The sequence below is a fragment of the Miniopterus schreibersii genome (assembly GCF_964146895.1).
Source record: "Miniopterus schreibersii genome assembly, chromosome: 9".
Lineage (NCBI taxonomy): Eukaryota > Metazoa > Chordata > Mammalia > Chiroptera > Miniopteridae > Miniopterus > Miniopterus schreibersii.
The window spans coordinates 22,532,719-22,553,267 of NC_138118.1; the positions used below are offsets into that span (position 1 = coordinate 22,532,719).

The 20,549-nt window shown below is 37.7% G+C and overlaps 1 protein-coding gene across 2 annotated transcripts in view; it reads right to left on the reverse strand.

The window, feature by feature from the left end:
* The window catches only part of CPED1 (cadherin like and PC-esterase domain containing 1), a 268,666-nt gene that overhangs the window by 15,492 nt on the left and 232,625 nt on the right, over positions 1–20,549 (reverse strand). For both annotated transcript variants that reach the window (XM_081147894.1, XM_081147893.1), the window contains 4 exons: positions 8,107–8,327; positions 7,749–7,850; positions 7,278–7,365; positions 3,281–3,427 (listed from right to left, as the gene is read on the reverse strand). In XM_081147894.1, coding sequence (XP_081004020.1) covers positions 3,281–3,427; positions 7,278–7,365; positions 7,749–7,850; positions 8,107–8,327 — 558 coding nt within the window. The remainder of the gene's footprint in view (positions 1–3,280; positions 3,428–7,277; positions 7,366–7,748; positions 7,851–8,106; positions 8,328–20,549) is intronic.

Here is a 20,549-nt window from a genome sequence, read left to right on the forward strand (position 1 = left end):
AAGAAGCTTTAGATTTTCTTAATTTTTTAATAATAAGCTAACAGTGATTTAATATATTGGATAGTGGTTTAGAAAGATTATAAAACATCTGCGTCAGCACTAGAAACTTCCTGAAGTATAAGTGGTACAAATTGTTCAAAAGTTAAGCAACAATTATACCTAAGTGATGAATGAGTTTTGAGACTTTGTGATGAAGGGAGTTGTTTGAGAAAGATGATTTTATCAGCTCTGTGTGGTAACTAGAAAGGTAAATGCTCCTAGAAGTATTTCTTCTCAAATGTGGAAACTTCAGAATGGATAACACTGCTCCAGAAGCAACTGAGGTAATTTGGGGCATACTTATAGGTATGCCTCCAAGACAGCATACATTAAAAATAGGATTTAAGCCAGGCAGGGCGTGGCTCAGAGGTTGAGCATCGACCTATCATCCAGGAGATCAGGGTTTGATTCTGGTCAGGGCACGTGCCCGGGGTTGCAGGCTCAGTCCCCAGTGGGGGGCGTGCAGGAGGCAGCAGATCAATGACTCTCTCATCATTGATGTCTCTATCTCTCTCTCCCTTTCCCTTCCTCTCTCAGAAATCAATAAAGATATACTTAAAAAATATGTATGGTTTAAGAAAAAAGAATTTGTACATGATATCTGCATAGAAAAAATTATAAAATCAAATAAGTGAAATAATTTTACCTGACATGCTAAAGTCATTATTATGTAATTAACAATGGTTTATATTAGTAACAATTATAAGCCACTTTTCTAGTTCTGATGGTTCAAAGTCCTTTTTGTAGTTCTCAAATTCCATGACTATTAGTGTCAACTAGTTGTTGCTGTGGCAGGACATGCATGTAATGCAGCCATGTGGGAAGGGCATCTTCTGTTTTTAATTGAAGCCATGCTGGAAATCATTGGAGACTTCTTTTTAGAATTTCAGAGCACTAAAGCTCAAAAAGAAAAACAGATATCCTCTCCCCAAATACTAATTGAAGACATATTATGAAAAATAAATAAATCTCTCCTAAAAGAGACAAAAACCCCCTATCTGTATGTCGTTTTTCAAAGTCCACATTTTCTGTGGGTTTGGCAACTTTTGGCTGGAGGACTGTCTTAGATGCAAGTTCATTGTTTCTTCCTGTTCCTGTTCTCGTGTTTCTAAGTCTTGACTTTTTTCAAATAGAATAGGCACCTGAAGGGTGTTTTATTTTTTTGTGGAAGAAATAAGTAGACACAGTATCCTACAGCTTAAAATCTGGTCTGCAACAACATAGCCAAGCTCCATGTTGCTAGAGCAAAACTTAAAATGATTTCTACTGTGGGTGTAGGTGCTCACTTCTCTGAGATGCAGTTCCATTTGTCATACAAAAATATAACATGAATCCAGTAGTAGATAATACAGAAGAACCAATGCAATGTCAATAACTTTGGGTATCCATAAAAATCTGAGGACCAGGATAGATTCTGATAGTCATCTTAAGGCTGAAAAATAGGATCAGAAGAAACCTTTAGTTTTCATCTCACTAGTCAATTCACTAATGACTGCATCCTGGTTTACAAAGGAGGCCATGCAAGAAAAAAAAAAGAGCAAATCAATATTTGACAGGATGATCAAATGAGACACTTTCCTTCGCAGTTTCAGCTGAAGCTCCTGAGACCTAGAGCAAACAGCAGTAGCCAAGTAACTTCATATTCCAAAGCAAGGTCTGGACGATATATGCAAAATATGCAAAAGTGTGGACAGCATCCAGGTTTGCAAACCCTTGTTTCATGAAAAGAACTGGAAAATGAAGATGAAGAGAGAGAATTCCTGTGTGAGAAGTTTTCCAAATGCTTTGTGACCTTCCCTTTTGGAGAGCTGCTTCAGCCTTGCTTTAACTGAGAGAGGTTTCAAGAGGCCAACTTTGAAACATGGACATGTGTCATCTGGGGGTTGGGGTGCATTAGGATTGGTATAAGACCTGGACTGAAGTTCAGCTTTACTGTGGCAAAGAAAGTGAGAGAGTAAGAGTGAAAGTGAGAGTGAGAGCAAGAGAGGAAGAGAGAGTGCTGCATTGGGAGCTAACTGTATTTCTAGAAACAGCTGAGCAAGGATGCAAGGGTGTTTCTTGTGGACCAAATGTGGGCAACTGAATATAGCAAGCATAGTGCCATTTTGAATATTTTCCAAGAGGATGCCTGGAGGGCGATGTGACCCCCCATCAGAGGGATGGGTCATTAGAAGTCAAAGGGCCAAGGGAGGAAAGCAGCAGTGAGTGGTATTGGCCTTTATCCAGAAGCTCTCTTTGGAGGGCCCCAGTGGAAGCTGTCTTTAAGAAAGTGCACAAAAGCACCCTGAAAAGAAGGAATTAGCATTTTCTACCCAGAGAGCACAGTGATGATTATGCTTATGCTAGTCAAGTAAGACTTTTGTTGCCTTTAACATCTCCTCCCTAACCTGACCCAGTGAAGAAGGGGTGGGAGAAGAAAAGTAGCAAAGCAAGGTAGGGAAAAAGGAAAGGAGTCCCGGGCTCCCTCTCTCCTACTTCGGGCTTTCGAGACTGAGGCAGGTCTGAGCTGGGAGAAAGAAATAACTTTATGTGGGCATAAACACAGGCCTGGGCAATTTCAGTACTGAAGTGTTATCCTTCTTATGCCTGAAAATGATTGGGGACCTTTTATTATCTGAAAGTGGTTTGTAAGTTATGGGATTTACCAAGATTTTATTCAAGTAGTAGGGAAGAAATAATCCACAGAGGGTTTGAAGGTGAAAGGGTAAAATTATTTTCTGTTATCACCTTATCAGCTAAGCCTATTTACTTATTACAAGTAACATACTTTTCACCCCTGGGGAAAAGAAATTACTCAAAAGACAGGCCCTCCTGTTGTGCATTGACTAAACCAAAGGAGGAAGACCATTCATTACTTTAGCATATTCAACAGTCTGGATTTTCAAGCTGCCTCCACTAAAGACATCTGCCATTTTCTTTGGGCACCATTTCTCAGGGAAGGCTCAGAGTCTGTTAAACAAGGCAAGTGCTCTCCAGGTTGCCGTCTTTTTGCTTCCATTGACCAGTGATCCCAGTTTTCAAGTGCCCACATAAACATTACTGTTTTTTAAACACCTCATTTTGTAGGGCCTTCAGTTGTGGTTAGTATATGCTTCGGCTGGGTGATGATGAACAAACACACCATTTAATCTCTGCCTGACATAGTTTTTTATGCAAAATAAGACTGGCAATGCTATTAAAAATACAATGAAAAACTTAAAAAATCAAAAGCTAAAAAAAATTAGAAAGCCAGAATAAATACCTCATGAAAATGGCATCCACAGTTCCCCTGCAAAAACTCTTTGTATCGCCCCATTGTTATAGTGAATGTGTCAACCACTTCATAGCCATATTTTTTTGCAGTATCCAGAATAATCAAATTTTCTTTCCATAAGTTCTGAACTTCACTCTGTATTGCAAAGTGAAAGAATGGGAATTTTTATTAGGAGCATTGTTTACAATTTACTAAATCAGGTAGAAATTGTGCAAAGGGCATCTTTTCTACAGATTGGTCTTAGTTTGCAATAAAGAATTAATTTCACATAAATTTCTTAAATAAAGATGTGTTTTAATCTTTTTACTCAAAATATAAATATAAACATCTGTGTATATATAAAACAGCAATACATAAACATCTACAGTGACATACAGTTTGGAACTTTCTCTTTTATAAAAAGTAGTTTGGCTTATTGCTCACAAAGATCCTTTGAAATGCCTAAAACTCTCAATTTAAAAGCCAAAATTTAAACTCATAAATGTTATCTCCATCTATTTAGATTTTTATTTATTTATTCATTTGAATATTAATTAGTATATTTTTTGTGCTTAGCTCTGTGCTGAGGGACAGCAATACAAGAATAAATAAATCATGGTCCCTGCTCTTAAGACATTACATTCTAATAGAAGAAATAGATACATATACATTTACTAAGTCTTTCATTGTGGGCAAATATACCAGGCTCTGGCTAGTAGAGGAAAGGAAATAGCTCTGTGAGGTGTAAAGGGACAGCTGGAGAGGGAGGCTTCAGGAGGTGGCTCCTGAGCAGAGAGGGGTTTGCCAGTGGGGGGGGGAGGAGAGGAGGGGGGTGTGCTTCCAGGGGCAGCAGAACTGAGTGAGGGCTTCAGCTGCTGCTGCTCTGGGTCATATTCCTCCCACCCTCCCCAGCCATGTCCAAGGATGGGGCTCCATGAAAGATCTAGCTCAGCTCTACTGTCAAGAGGAGGAACTCCTCCTCTACTCCAGCTCCAGGATCCCTCATTGGCTTGGCCAAGACTTTCTCAGGCTGACCTGCTGTCCGAGTCTCTTCCTATGTCCTTAATCCTTCTTCCACACCCTTCATATCAGACAGATTACAGCCAAACACAGGCCCCAATACACAGTGGACTAAGAAAATATTTGGTGCAAGATTGTGTGATATGCATTGGGTGCTGTGGTCTGAAAGTCTTCCTGACACTCCTCTTCCCTGCATTCTTCCCAGGCACTCTCCCTCATAAATCCCCTTCTGCTAATCCTGTCTTAGTGCCTGTTTCTTGCCAAACCCACCCTGACAAGACAGGGAACTGCACTCTCTCTGTCTTTTCTAAAGAACAATTTTTTTTTTCTATTTTTCCAGGTAAAAATGCAAATTGCTTGCATTTGTTAATCCAACCACAAAGTAAAGGAAGCAGTACAAATACATCTAATTTTCTATTTTCACTGAGCTCACATACCTATTTTTATGTGATATTCAAAGAAGAGTGTTTTCCCCAAAATAGAGATAGTGAATAGAAAAGGTTCATAAAGAAGGAATATGGAGGAAAAGAGACACAGATGTGATTTTTTTCTGTGCTTTCACATGAAAAATGATGCTGTGTTGTTTGTAGGCTTTTTCTTGTCCAGTAGAAGCATTTTCTCAACTCTAATCTGTCTGATTATGAAAAGTACATGGAACTTTATAGTAGGAGTTTTCTTGAGAAAGTTTTCTAGAGAAAGGTCAGTTGAATGGGAAATAGACTCTTAGATGGAAATTTGCATGCAGGGGACTAACAGGAGCATGCTCTTGGAATCAACACCTATAAGGCAGTGATGTGGTTGCAAAAGAGGCTTTTGTGGACCCCACTGGGGGTTCTAGAGCTGGGAAGGATCTTCTGAGATAATGGCCCAAATTAAGGAAAGGGGGCTGGTCTTGGTACTCTTGCACGGGCAGGTTGGGTTTCTGCAGCAAAAGGCAATTCCTGCTGGGATTCATGCATGAGTCATCATTAGGCCACATTCCCAGTAGTGCAGGGGAACGAATGTCTCAGTCCTAAAGGGGCAATCTGGGAGCAGCCAAATCATACAAAGTATCACTCACTCATTCAGGCAGAGATATTTTTTGAGAGTTTACTATGTGCTGACAATTGTGTTTTGCATTAGGGATACCAGAATGAGCAATACAGCCTTCCCTCCCCGGTCCTTGCTCTCACAGAGGTTATTCTAGCAGGGAAGACAGGCAACCAAGGACTGTATCTGTTGAGTGACATGCATAAAGACAAAAAACATTATAGGAGCTCATAGCAGGAATAGACTATCGAGTCTACTGTCCCCTTTAAATCTTCCCAGAGGAAATAGCATTTAAACCAACACTTTAAGGGTGCTTGGGAGTTACCCCCATGAGGAGGTGGTGGGAGAGTGGGCTCCAAGAAGAAGGAATAGTGATTTCAAAGGCCTGGAGGTAACTGGGAGCACGACATGCTTGAGAAGCTAAAACATGCTCAGCATGACTGAGCTCAGTGGTATTGTGAGTGTGTGTGCCTGTGTGTGTGTGTGTAAATATGTGTATGTACATGTGTGCATATATAGTGGGAACAAGGGATAAGTCTACAGAGGAAAGCAGAGGCCAAGTCTTGAATGGCCACTGGGACACATGATGAGGAGTTCAGATTTATTTTCTGCTTCCACTGCTATTATCCCTGCCTCTCATTCTGTTGTTTCCTCCACCTTCTTGTTCCATCCTTTTGTCTTCACTCAGTTTGAAAGAACTGATGAACACCCATCAAAGCCCAGGGGGCAGGCATGATGTTTAACACAATATCTCATACATAGTAAGTGCTAAAGAAATGTTTGTTGTCTGCTGAGATAAATTTATTCAAAGTTAGTAACCTAAATTAAAGGAGGGGCCATAAGTACTCCAGTTGCTGTGAGTAGCCACAGTCAAAAAAGCAAAGTAGAGCTACCAGAGTCCTCAAGAAGAAGTTGCAATCTTGGCCTGTAGCCTTCAGATAACATTAAAGGAGACTCAACTCATAACCCACAGCAAAAATTATCAAAGGATTCCTCTTCTAATCTTCAACAGTCCCAAGCTCTTCAGACACCCTAGATGCTAAATACCTCAACTCCTTAATCGGTCCTAACTCCAAGGGGCTGAATTTGGAGGCTCTTCTTGGGCCACTTTCAACTAGTTCTCCTGCTTTTGTATCATAGAACTGGAGTCCCTGCAGGCCAAGTTTCAAGAAAGGAGAGGGGGTTGTACAATCTGTGCTGAGGAGAGCTAGGAGCACACGACATTGACATAAAAATAAATCTCACTTGGCTTACGTATTAAATGGACAGCTTCCTGTCTCCCCAATTCCCAGTACTCCTGAGCTCCCCTGAGCAAATCACACACAAACCAGTCTGTCAAGAACTTTTCTGGCTTGAACAAGAACAGCTGGTTCCCTTACCTACAGATGTTGTCTTTCTGTTTTTTTTTCCTGAGACTTCTATTCAGTGTTGAGACTAATTTAGTATCATTGTAAGAACTGGTCAAAGGCCTCTAACTCCTTTCATTTATGAATATCCGACCAGAGAAAAAACTGGTGATACTACTTCAAAGATTATTTTGTAAAGCAATCAGTCAGATATCATCTTCAAAAAAAGCCACTCTTTCCCAAAGTGTTCATTGATACTGACAATTTCATTTGTGGTTTCAGTATGACCCTTTAAAGCTGTATGAAACATTAATAGGGTCAGGAGATACTTAAAGCACAATCTCTCTCATCTACACTCGGATCTTGTTTTTTCGTAGTTTGGCATTCCCTTTCTTTTATGAACTCAAAGCATTTACAACACATTCTGGGTTACAGGCTCCTTATCTCCAGGAATAATTCTAGCTGATTTGCAATCATATTCCATAAGTATATTATCTCCCTTGATTTTTATAAAGGTTGCCAAATATTATGTGGTGCCTTTTCATTCTTTTTCAGACACCAGCAAAGATAGGAAGCATGAGGTTCACACAGCCTGGAGGAAATGGCCTTACCTGTGTTAAGAAATGCACTCCATCGACTGGCAGATGAAATCCGATTCCCAAAGTTTTGATGATCACAAGGATATTGAGTAAATTTTCCCTGTTAAATAATTAGAATTCTAAAGTTAAGAACTTCAGTTACATTTCTAGATGTTTGTGTTTACATAAACAGATGCAGGGAAAGTCCTTTAGAATGTGATAATTGGCAGATAGGACTAATTTCTCATTTTATAGATCTGATGTGTTTATTTTTTGTGTGAATAGAGTTTTACATGTCAGTGAACGTGTTTTGATCTGTAGGAAATGTAAATTTGGAAGAGCCATCTTGTGATTGGATATGTCTTTTGAAATATTTTAAACTAGACTTTAAGTACTTAATTCTAAACAAGTTGGTCTTTAAAATCTTGATAAAATTCATTCGCATCAAGGGTAATTTTTTTAAAACTTAGAATACTAATGACAGTTATTGCTGCAGAAATGTACCTCTTCAAAACCTTTTGAATAATTTGCAGATGATTGGAATTAAGCCACTGAACACCACCAACGACCAATACAGTCTGGCCCGAATTCTCCAGAGGATGGGATCTGAAACCCAGAAAGAAAAACAACACATGTTGCCTTGAAACAGATGGTAAATATTTTAACAGCATTGCCTCACATTTCATTGAACCATATCTGGCATCCTGATCACAGGACCCCTTTGTCATTTCCAACTTGTTTTCAGTCATATTACTTGGGCTTTAAGCTTTTCAGCACATTTCATAGAAGGTGAGCAGTTATGACCACTAGTGAAACACAAGTGCATTGCGGCATTGTGCTGCTCATAACAGTTCCATTGTACCTTTGCAAGAGATGCTCAAGTGCTTTTTCAAATGTTGGTCTCAATGAAGGGCTTATCCAGAACTGAGGATAGTAGGAATAACTGATCGAAGTCTTCCCACCATTGACATTGTGATAGAGTTTAGTGCCATGCACCTTCTGCCATTCCTGCAAGGTTTCGTTCAGTCTTTCGATCAGGTAGTACATTATCCCTCTGTTGGTTGAATCGCCAATGAAAAGAATCTATAAATTAAAAAAATATATTTGCTTTCAAAACTGATGTTTACATGGTATAGGATATAATATAAAAAATATGTTGAATATTCATAGACCCACAAGTCTAAGTGTTTGAAGGACAGCCCTTCAGACTGCTAGAAATGATGTTCATTATATTCTCCCCAAACCTGTTTATTTTTCTCTTTTCCATATCCCTAGAAATGTATAATCTACTGACACACTAACATGTTTAAAGCTTTTTCCTTCATGTTATTTTCAAATTCTCTATCTCTCTATCTTTACTTTCTCATCTAATCAACTTAACAAGTTTTATTGATTCAAATAGGAAAAAAGTAGTTCAGTGCTATGAGAAAACTTAGAGATTTTTCAATCTGTTTTTATTGTATAGATGAGCAAGCTCAGAATCCGCAGAGGTTACATAACTGAGTAGAGGTCATGCCACTACTTTAGAAAAGAGTTACAGGACTAGGGTCTGATTTTCTGAACAGCTGTCTATGTTCCAGGGTGCATATCCTAGTGCCATTTACATGGAAGTCTCTAACACCCATACTCTCCTTCCCCTTCCCCCCAGCACAGCCCTGCTTCAGGTCCCTCTTGCTTCAAAGCTGTGCTATTGTTAATAATGCTTTCTTAATGGGCCTTCCTTCTTGCACAATGGCTGCCCTCTAATTCATTCTGCACACAGTATTACTGGGGTACATTTCCAAATGTCTAGCTCTGGTCATCTTACTTTCATGCTCAAAAACCTTATTGGCTCTCATTTCCTATAGAATCAAGTCTAACCTCTTAGAATCAGCTAACATTTACTGAATTTTTATTGCATATCAGGCTTTGCTAGGTCGAGATTTCACACAGGGCACTAACTTTTAATCTTCATAATTGTGAGGTTTGAATCATTATTTCTGTTTCACCTATGAGCAATTTGAGGCTCAGGGAGATTGAAGTCATAAATCTAGTAAATGGGGAACACAAGATTCAAACACAGGCCCTTTAACTCCAAGTGCAGGGTCAACACTTTCAGATTCTTACTTTTTCACTGAGCATGATTTGCACTCAACAGCATTTGTTTTTCTTGTGCTAATCCACCTATAAAGCTTCTCCCTCTGCAACCCAACCTTAGTAAATGCTACACAACTTCCAGACCCTACATAAATGTCCAATGCCCCAGCCAGAATGCCTTTGCTGTCCTCTAATTTCATTATAATTTTTATTTCCATTGCAGATTTTATCAAAGACCACATGAAATTATGGCTTTTGTGTCAGTGTCTTTTTTTCCCTCATATCATATCAAGAAGTATTTGAGGTCAGAGAGAGGGTTAATGTCTAAATTCTATTTTCCCCTACACTACAATGCATGGACTTTAAAAATATTTATTGAATTGAAAGTCAAAGAGGCTTTTGTTGGAAACAATCCTTTTTAATATCTTTGGATACGGTTTATTTAGTTTAGTTTTTTTCTCTCCTTGTTGAGATTTCTATTTCTTTTAGTCATGCACATACTTCTGATTTTTACAGCAGTCATTGCCATAATTCTCAGGCACCACTGCATTTGTCCATCCACAGCAAATTTAGTAAGAATCTGCAAAGGTTTATTCTTTCCATGGTGAGTATGTTTCAGTGGCTGTGTGAAGAAATCCAGGAAGCATCTGTAATTTGCCTTCAGATCAAATACTGTTACCATAAGCATCATCAAGCTAAACTGAATAACATAAGATGTCAAGGCCTCAATCATTGATTGAGTCCTATTTGGGGAGATAAAGTTCCAATATAAAAAAACAATTCTTGAAATCACTTGAAATTCTTCTTACTGGCTGAGATTTCTAATTTTTAAAAGGGAAGTTTGAATAATTAAGAAAGCTCTTAATTTCACATATCAGTAATTGTCAACTCCATTTGCATTAGACTGCTGGGCTGCCATAACAATGTACCATAGATTGGGTGGTTTAAACAGAAATTTTTTTCTCATGATTCTGGAGGCTAGAAATCCAAGACCAAGGTATTTGCATGGTCGGTTTCTTCTGAGGGCCTCTCTCCTTGGTATATAGGTGGCCATTGTCTTCCTGTGTCTTCACATGTCTTTCTTCTGTGTGTGTCTATGTCCTAATCTTCTTGTTTTATAAGGATACCAGTCATAGTGGATTAGGACTAACCCATATGACCTTAATTTACCTTAATTGTCTTTATAAAGACCCTCTTTCCAAATATAGTCACATTCAGAGGTACTGAGAGTTAGGACTTCAACATATGAATTTGGTTGGGTGGGAACACAGTGCAGCTCATAATACCCATAATGGGCAGTTGAGATCTAGTTTTTAAACTAAATTGCCACCAGAGGTTTTCCTTACAGGTTCTTTTTATTTTAGTATCAAGTTGCAGTCCCTCCTAGGGTATCTCCAAGCAGCCAGTAAGATCATTGTTGTCTGTGTTGTGGGCTACAGAGAGATAGAGAGGTTTTTAAAAAATCAATGTAGCTGCATGTTACTGAGAGAAAAAAAAAAAAAAATTTCTAGATTTGCAGTCTTTTCTGTGGGTTATCCAAAAATGCAGTCCACCAAGCCATGTCAGAGGCAGAGTCATGATTCCAAATTCTAGGTACTGTTATTTATTAACAAGATCATCAGTGGCAAATTTTGTGACCTCTCCAGGAGTTCATCCCCTTCTGTGTAACAGCGAAATGATAATAGCACCACCTTAGAGGACTCCAATGAGATTTCAAATGCTTAGCTTATTCCCGACACCCAGTAAGCACACCAAGAATGGGAACTAGCATTAGGACGTAGGAAAGGCAAGCAGTGTTTTTGGGTGCTGCCAGTGTGTCTTCCAGTGCATTGCTAGGCACTTTAGATGCATTAGCTCATTTGAAGAACATGTTAGGGAAGACAGGATATGTCTAAATCACAAGTCTCTTTCTTGTACCACACCTGCTACAGAATGAGGAGGGTTAATGGTGAAACTGAAACTCTGGAAGAGAGAACACCGCACAAACACTCAGAACTGTTCTGTCAAGTCTCCATTGCTGATTAGTGACTAACAAGAGCTACCTGGATGGAAGAAGGAGATGTCACCTCCATCTTTTGCAAAACAAGTTCTTCTAAACTGCAAATACTTATATAGCATTTTTTCAAGTCAAGTAGACATACTGTGCAAAGGCTGTTTTCTAGAGAATTATTTTATCCCAGTGCCATTCTGTTTATGAAAGGTGGAAATGATAAAGTATAACTAAAGTGAAAGGGCAGCTGTGATTTTAAGATTCTTTGTTCTGTAGGTGACACAGTTTTTGTAAGAGGTTAATTGGTATTCTTAAGTAAATGATGTCTAACTTCAAAATGCTAGCTTTTTAAGAGCACACACACAATTTTAAAATGTCAAGAATTAGAGTGGTTCTTTTCAGTCACATGATTCATATTCAATCTTTATATCTTTTAGATCATTCAATCTGATGGATTATTTACAAGGAAATTTGTAGGTCAACTACTTTAAGATGTCTAAATCATCATAACAAATACTCATAACTAGCCATACCATTTTTAAATAACATCTCTCCTGTGAAAATTATTGCCTGACGTTAGCATGCACAGGTGTTGGTTAGCACACGCAATAAAAGAAAATGTGGTCATGAAATACAAATAACCAGTAAGCAATAAAACAGTAAAATAATTTTCCCCCTATCAAAGTAACCATGATTTTAAAAGCCCCAATGATATTATGAGTTCAGGGAAATAGACCCTTTCATGTACTACTGTGTAAGCAACAGGAGGGAGAGTTTTTGTCTTTTTTTTTTTTAAACTGCTGAATTCAAAGTGTCCAGAATAGGGCCTGGCATAAAACTTGGTTCTCATTTGTGAAATGGATGAATGGAAACTTTGCTGTTGTGTGTATTGACTGGCAGTTTTTAAGAAATTCCACTTCTGTGAAATATTTAAGAATATCTGTCAAAATATATTTTAAAAGAAAAGCAAATCAGAAATAACATCAATTTATTAGATTGATTATATTAACGTATAATCATATACTTGAATTCCTTTCATCTTTTAACAGTGATATTGTAATATGGATATATTGTGATGGGGAAGATTTCACAGTAGTTTTTATAAAAAGCTGATTATAATCAGAATAGAAATAAATGATTATATTTTTGTAAAAGTAAACTATGTGGACATACAGAAAAGGTCCTGGAAATTTAATTATGAACATTTTGAAGTTGTGGTATCTTAACAGTTTATTCTGTTTTAAAATAGAAAAGTTTTATTTTTTTAAGTTTTTACAAATTTAATTTTTAACATCTTTCTAATTTTTTCTTATAATTAAAGGAAAATATTTTTTAACCAAATCCCATAAAGATACTCCCTCAGCCCACCTCTATTTTACCCTACTGTGCCATATAAATATAATCATCTTTTATACATGGACCATGAGATGAAGAAGTTGGAAAGAACTGTCCTACCAACAATTATTTCACATCCCCTTTTCCTTTCTACAGAACTCACTTTTCACCTTAGAAAAATAAAAACACCAAACATGTTTTTTCCATAGGTTTTGCCAAGGGAGAAATCACATGGTCTAGTCTTGGACAATAAGGAGTGGAGAGATTTCTGGGGACTTGAAGGAAAGGTTTGCCTTCTTAAGCAAAATTGATCAACCCAAGTAAATGTCCATATTCTTCAATAAATGTGAGATCCAATTCCTAGTGACACCAGAACTGCTGCAGTTACGTGAGACCATGAGACTAAAAATTGTTGATATGCTGAGTATAGAATGGAAAGATGGAAAGCACAGAGGTTCTGAAAAGTTGTTGAGTAACTGAACTAACCTGGAATGTCTCTACCTCTGTATGCCTGGTTATGCCAGAAAACAAATGTCGTCATTATTTCTGCCCCTCCTACCTGAGTCTTCTGTTACTTGCAATCAGGGTACTAACTAATAAAGCTGGGATCATTTTAAAGCAGGGGCCCTAATGCACTTCTGCCATTAAAAGTTGGATTCTACGTTCCCTCCCCTTGAACCTGAGTGGGCTGTGCCTGCTGCAATGATTAGAGTATGGTAGAAATGATGCTGTGTGACTTGTGAACCTAAATAAGACATAGCTTCTGCCTTGCTTGAACGAATACTCATGCTTGGAACTTTGAGCTGCTATGTAAGATGTCTGACTACCCTAAGACCGCCTTGATGCTAAGAGGATGACAGTTTATTCTTTTTGTTCATTTGTATTTTATAAAATGAACATATATTGTTTTTTTATGATAATAAAAAAACAGCAACAGCAGCAACAATAACAATAAATCCATTTTGTTTAAAAGCATTTTGAAAATTCATATAAAAATTTAGTACTAATCAGCTTAAATAAACTTTATTTCTACTTATGTAGAACAATGGCTTAAAAGAGTTAGGATTAAGCCTTGGTTCAGTAAACCAATCACAGGAATAATGTTAATCACATTTTGGATTCCAGGAGCAACTTTATTCCAAAGATTGAATTGCATTTTTCTGTGCAGCATCTCTTTTCTGGTCCTGCAGTGCAAGGAAGGGAGGCTGTCTCCATCAAGGTGAGCTCTGGAGCAGAGCAGAAATATCTGTGTCCAGATGTGCCATGAGAGCCTGGATCTCAGCTCATCAGCTGGGGAGACAAAGCTATGTTTGGAAAAGATTTGGATCTGTTCCATTCCTGAGACTCACTATGCAGTGTGTCGCCAAAAAGTATATGAGGGCTGGTATTTTCTCCGCTCTTTTACACATCTTCATGGACCATAGGACCTAGAAGCATGCCACATTCCTAGACTCTAGTAAAGCTTGAAGCTTCTTTTCAAATAGCCTTATTAAAAAAACATAGAATTGTTTAATTAGCTTTATTTTAATTTCTATTTTCTCAGTTATAGTCCTTATATTAGATGGGATAGATTAAGTGCTATAACAAATTGAACTCCTAAAGGTACAATGGCTTAAGCAAAATTGAAATTTATTGCTTCCTCACTAAACAGTCCAGGTAATTCTAGGTAGGTGTATGTGGGGGTGAAGGTGGGGGCACGGAGGTGATTCAGAGTCCAAGAATGATTGGCCTGTGTCTTCTTCATTTATGGTTTCCAAGAACTCCTTGGGCATTGATAGCCAGTTGGGGAAGGAGTAAAGAACTGCCAGGTTTTCCATGGGCCCAGCCTCGGAGCTGAGCACATCAGTGCTGCTCACATGCCATCCATTGGAACTCAGTCATATGGCCATTCAACTAATTTCAATGGAGATGGAGAAATGAAGTCAACTATATGCCATGAAGAAGAGAAAATGAGTTTGATGAATACTTAGCTAGTCTACCACATTTTCCTACATGCTAAGTGTTTCTGAGGAAAAACTAAACCCTAAAATGAGATTTTCCACCTGTGAATTAGCAAAAGTGTGAAGTATATGAAAGGCTGATTTATAAACCACGTGATACATAAAAGAACTTCTATTTGTAGAGAAATAGGGGCCCTGGGACAAATAATAGCAAGAAATATCATTTATTAGTGGAAATATAACCAAGATTTTAGGAATTTTTAATATAAATATACAATAAAATATTTTTATTCCATTTTATTTTATCATTAATGAAGGGACTAACAATGATGATGCTTAAACATGCAAATATTTATTCCATTACCTCTTTTTCCCAGAATCACCAAAAGTAACTTAGCAAATAAAATTATAAAGAAATGAAAAGAAAATTATTGGTGGCTATCTGAGTTAATAAAGGTAGCAAACTGTCTGGATCTTGTTAGCTTCTTAGATTCTTTTGATCTGTTGAGGCTGGGAAAGAACTGAGTACATATAGAATCAATAGATGGGAAAACCTCCTTAAAAATCATTTTCCTTCTTCCTCCCTTTCCTTTTGCATAGGTTCTATCTTCAATATTTGCAGAAGTGGGGATATTTTTTCAGATCCAATGAAGTGCATTAGATGCCAATAGGACTCAGGCCTGGAATTCACTGGAACCTTCCAAGAGGGGAAGGTACATAGGATTGCAATAGGAGCTACTTGTCCATTAATTTAGGTAGTGCCTACCTACTAATTGGAGAGCTATCATATCTGTAAATAAAGGAATGAAAGTGAGGTGAAGAGGAATTTTATTCACTATGTCAAATCCAGGGCAAAGAATGTTTAGAAAGCTCACAGTGATTCTAATAAGTCCCTGATTGAACAACATTGCTCTCATAAGGAAAATAGCCATTCCTAAATGAGGCAAGGGACAATGCAGCTTTATATGAAGTTGAAACTGATCGGATGGCTAATTATATTTAGGACAACATGAAAATCTAGCTCCACAAAGCATCTCTCTGTGAAATGTAAGATTATTACAATGAATGTTTTCTAAAGATGCATTTCTGATTAAATTGGCTACAGATGACCAACCAAATTGCTCTTTGGGGGTCAACCATAAATGTAAATTGACAGGCAAATCACTCTCAAACACATGAAATCTGGCAAAAAAAGGAAAACAAACAACTAAACAATATCCTCTAAACATAGATCTTCTAGCTGCTTGGAACAAACTTGTTTATCTATATTGCCATTGCCTCTGGATTGTGGTCATTATGTATAGGTCACCCTTTCCTGGTGAGAGTGAGGTGCCCTCCTTTCCTTTTATGCTCCCCTTTTTATTGAAACTGACAAGCAACAATGAATGATTGTTGTAACTATAATGGAATTTACATTTTCGTCAGAACATATTATCATAAATTAGCCACGCTTAAAAAATTTAAACACCTTTAAGTCCAAGACACCACTTAACTTGCAAACATTATAAGTTACATTTCCTGTTTTAACAGCTGAGTTTAAGTACTTTCAGTAAATTCTGCCTTTTTATATTTCCCTTTCCTATTGCACTCTTCTCTCAGATACTTTATTAGTGGTTTAAATTCTGAACTATGTTTTCAACTGACAAACTAAATAAGGACTTGTTTAATTCAGTTTGGTAAGGCTCCTAAGTTTTTTCAGTTGCAAATATGATTATCATATTTCTAAACTATTTCTTACGTATTTCACACTATGATTACAAAGTTATGCTCTGATAAATTTTTATAAATGTTCAATTCAGAGTGTATTAGGAGGTGTGTATCTGTTTAGAGAAATATGTGAGAGCATAATTGAAAACATAGCTTATATTTTTCAGTTATTTTTGCTTTGATTCAATATAATTATACATCACAAAAGCAATACATATCTATGCAAAAACCTAAAAATAAAATAACTCATATTTAGATAAATGTAGAGTTTAAAAGGAGTACCACATTTACCTGCCCTCCACACATAAGCAAGTATGCCATAGAAATGGGATACAAATGCTACCAGGAGAAACTTTGCTCCATCTTTACTCCACAGACCAGTCTCCTGTTCACCTTGCTGAAGTGAAGGCAAATGACTGAAGTACAGAAAGCACAGTCCTCCTCAGGTGCCATTGGGGTTCCTGGTCAAAGTTACTGGAAACTTGAACCCTTTTTAAAATCTCAACTGATGTGTGTCTTTTTCCTTCCCCACAGGTGGGCATGTATTTACAAGTGTGGTCTTACATTCATCAATGTAACACAGTAGTAAAAAGATGGAAACGGTCATAATAAGAACATAAGGAATTTCAATGGAAAGAAATGACTACTTGGAAATTCTAAAGAAAGCATAACACTATTTGAATTTTCAAGTAGTCGTTTCCAATAATTCTCACCTGCCCAGTCAAATTCTGTTGCTTTTTAATCTGATTCTTTGAAGAAAGATAACTCAGTTCAACACATCCCCAACGCTGAAGCTGGCCTTGATTAGGACATAAAATGAAGTTCTGTTTTTTGTAGCATGACATGTTTGCACTACCTCTTCCCCGTAACGGTGGGGCTTTTGGATTCCTACTGTAAAAACCTGAGATTTACATATTAATTTAAAGTTTCCAGGTGAGTAAGGCTGCTATACCATTAGAATGTGCATATTTAGGTATGTGCACACTTTCACATAATCCAAGATGCAAAAAGTAGAGCGTACAAATAAGTAAGATGCTAGGAATCATCTCTAGAGCACTCCTCACCTTCTGGGCTCCTGCCCATTGTCTGGCCCTTCCATCCTCTGTCTCCTCCATAGAGGGGAATCAAAGAAAGCACTGGGCTTCAGCGATAGGACTCTCACCATAGATTCTTTTTTGGGGGAAAATAAAGATTTCTCTTTTTTTAGTTTAATTAAACTATTTCAAAGGAATGTGATTGGTAGATTATCTATACTACTTTTAGCAACTTTTCCAGAACCTGTGAGCCCAGGTCAGTAGCCAGACTCTGTGCTTCTCCCTACTTCTGCAATTATCACAGTATTGTAATGATCACTTCTCTCATTTGTTTTCTGTTAGAAATTTGACACCTTGGAGGGACATGATGTATGTGCTTAGGACATATTCTTAGCTCAACAAATGCTGGAGGAATGAACAACATGACATCACAGTCGTTATAGAAAGTATTCTGAACTTCACTCTGTTGAGTGATCAGCTGGACTCACCTCTGTGGTAACATGTTAGGGATAACTGACATTGCCAGCTTTCTGATATGGGGCAGCAGAGTTACTCTGATGGGTTTGATAAATAAGAAATCACTTTATTTGATAGATCAAAACTGTAGCAGTCTGAGGCTCTTACTACTCCATGACCCTGCTTTTCCTTAGGCATATGTGAAGTGATTTTCTGTATACTGTTATTCAAATATTACGTTTTTTTTCTTGAATGTTTGACATGGTTGAAAGGATTAAAAAAATCAGCATATATGGTGTTTAAAAGCTAAAATATTTGTTACTTGTTTTTCTATTTTTGTAATTGTTATGCTTTAACATTTATTTGTCTTTGGAATAGAATGGTGCTTTAGAAAATTCTGGGTAGGATGGGAACTTAATTGTCCCAGTGATGAAAGATCAGAGTTTCAGGACCACTTTGCATATGTATACTATTCTCATAGAAAGTGAAAAATAGGGGTACTGGGAAAACCTTTTTTTTTTTTTTTTTTAACATGTCTTTACTGATTTCAGAGAGAGGAAGGGAGAGGGAGAAAGAGAGATAGAAACATCAAAGATGAGAGAGTCAATGATTAGCTGCCTCCTGCACGCTCCTGAATGGGGATCGAGCCTGAAACTCGGGCATGTGCCCTGACCGGGAATCAAAGAGGGATCTCCTGGATCATAGGTCCATGCTCAACCCCTGAGCCATGCTGGCCAACCTGGGAAAACCTTTTGCTAACCTACTCCTATCCATAAATGGAGTTTTTTTTTGTTTTGTTTTGTTTTAATGAATAAGTACTTCATAGTTATAATTTTAAATGTTTACACAATTATCTCTGTGCTGTGTGGTATATGAGCATATGCACCTGCCTGTATATTCTCAAGTCTTGTGACTTCTAAGTATAAATTTTCTTCCACAGGCTTTTGCTCCTTTGCATTTCCACTGTTTTCCCCTAGTTCTGACTTATAATAACATTTTAAAATATAGATTCTTAGATTTACAAAATGCTCACAGATTATAAAAAAATGAAAATAATATGAATAGTTAAACAGATCTCTTCACCTCTCAGCAATGCTTTTTCCTTCGGAGCTGGCTTCGCGGGCATGTAAGCTGGGCAGCTGCACGGGTCTGGTGCTTGGTTCATTGTGCTGCGGTCAGCTTCTTGAAAGTCTTAACAATGCTGAATACAGAGTCCTGCGTTTTCATTTGCACTGGGCCTTGAAAACTTTGTAGCCAGTCTGTCACCATCCCACCCCTCTTTCACTCCTTTCCACTTACGCAAACACTCTTAACTGTTTGCTGCTTCCAGAAACTTTCTGTGTATGTAAGTGTGTTTGCATTAGTTTTTCCATCGATGGGGTTATTCTATACATATTCTATACTTTTTTTGCCTCCTCAGTGGTACATGACTGAATTTTTCCATTAAGCAGCCTCCGTCTCCCCAGCACCCGTCTCCCCCTTCCCCCAGGCAGTCTCTATACTGCTGAGGGATGATCTTTCTAATTCTGATTTTGCCAATCCTCTGCTTAAATTGTACACTGCTTCCCTGTTGTGTATAGAATAAATTAGCATCCTAGTAAGCAAAACAGACTCTGTAGGACCATTGCCAGTGTGCTGGCTAATGTGAATTTCAGAGCATGCAGGTCTGAAGGACAGCTCTGCACTATGAAAATCACTGAGATAAGTCCTTTCCTCAAAGAAGTCAGATCCTTGCTAGGATCATCTAACCTGAACATAGGTCTTTATTTTTAGACTTTGCAATATCCTATCTGTCTAACAGGTAGGAAAAAGTGATCTTCCATTTTTCTTACCATTACTGTATATAATTGCTAATAATTCTTTAAAATTAGCAAGATAGTTTCTGTCCCCCCAAAATACACATGTTGAAACCCTTAACCCCCATGTGGTTGTATTAGGAGATAGAGCCTTTAGGGGTAATTAGGTTTAGATGAGGTTACAAGGGTGGAGGCTAATCTTTATAGGAAGAGGAGGAGACTGGAGCTCTCCTCTGCTTTGTGAGGACACAGCAAAAAGAGACCCAGATCTTGGATTTCTCACCTTTCAGAACTGTGAGAAATAAATATCCCTTTAGGCTACCCAGTCTCTGGTATTTTCAGATAGATAGGAAAGAAGGCTTTTAGCTTTCTACAATGTTGATTAGTCTACAGCCTAGGGTTAGATCATGTGGGCATTATTTTACGGATGAAAAAAATGAATCTGAGAAAAAATAAATGTCATGTCCAAAGCCATGGAATTTAGTGATGAACTTAAATTAACATCTACTGCCTTTCAGGTTAATAGATTGTGACATCTTGGAATTTTCCTGAACCCTCTAAATCCTGAGGTCGGAATGGTATTCTGAAAGAGTTTAGAAAAGTCTGATTATTATGGCAACAACTACTTTTATTGCTTCCAGTCCTGCATTTCTGAGATATAAAGGTTGGATTGTCCAAGTTGGTGGTTAAAAATGCCTGTGTAGTAGCCACTCGCAGCCATTTGCCATCATGGACAAATTACTTAAACTCTCAGAGCTTTACTTTTCTTAAGTGGAAAACAACAGATATAACATAACCTCGCAGAATGATGATTAGAAATAAACAAGATTTCAACTTACTGTTTACTCAACAAATATTTATTCAGTGACTATTATCTATAAAAAATTGTGCTAAGAATGAGATTATGGCAATGATTCACACAGATGTCCTGCCTTATGGAGCTAACAGTCTGGTTGGACACAAGGTGTGCA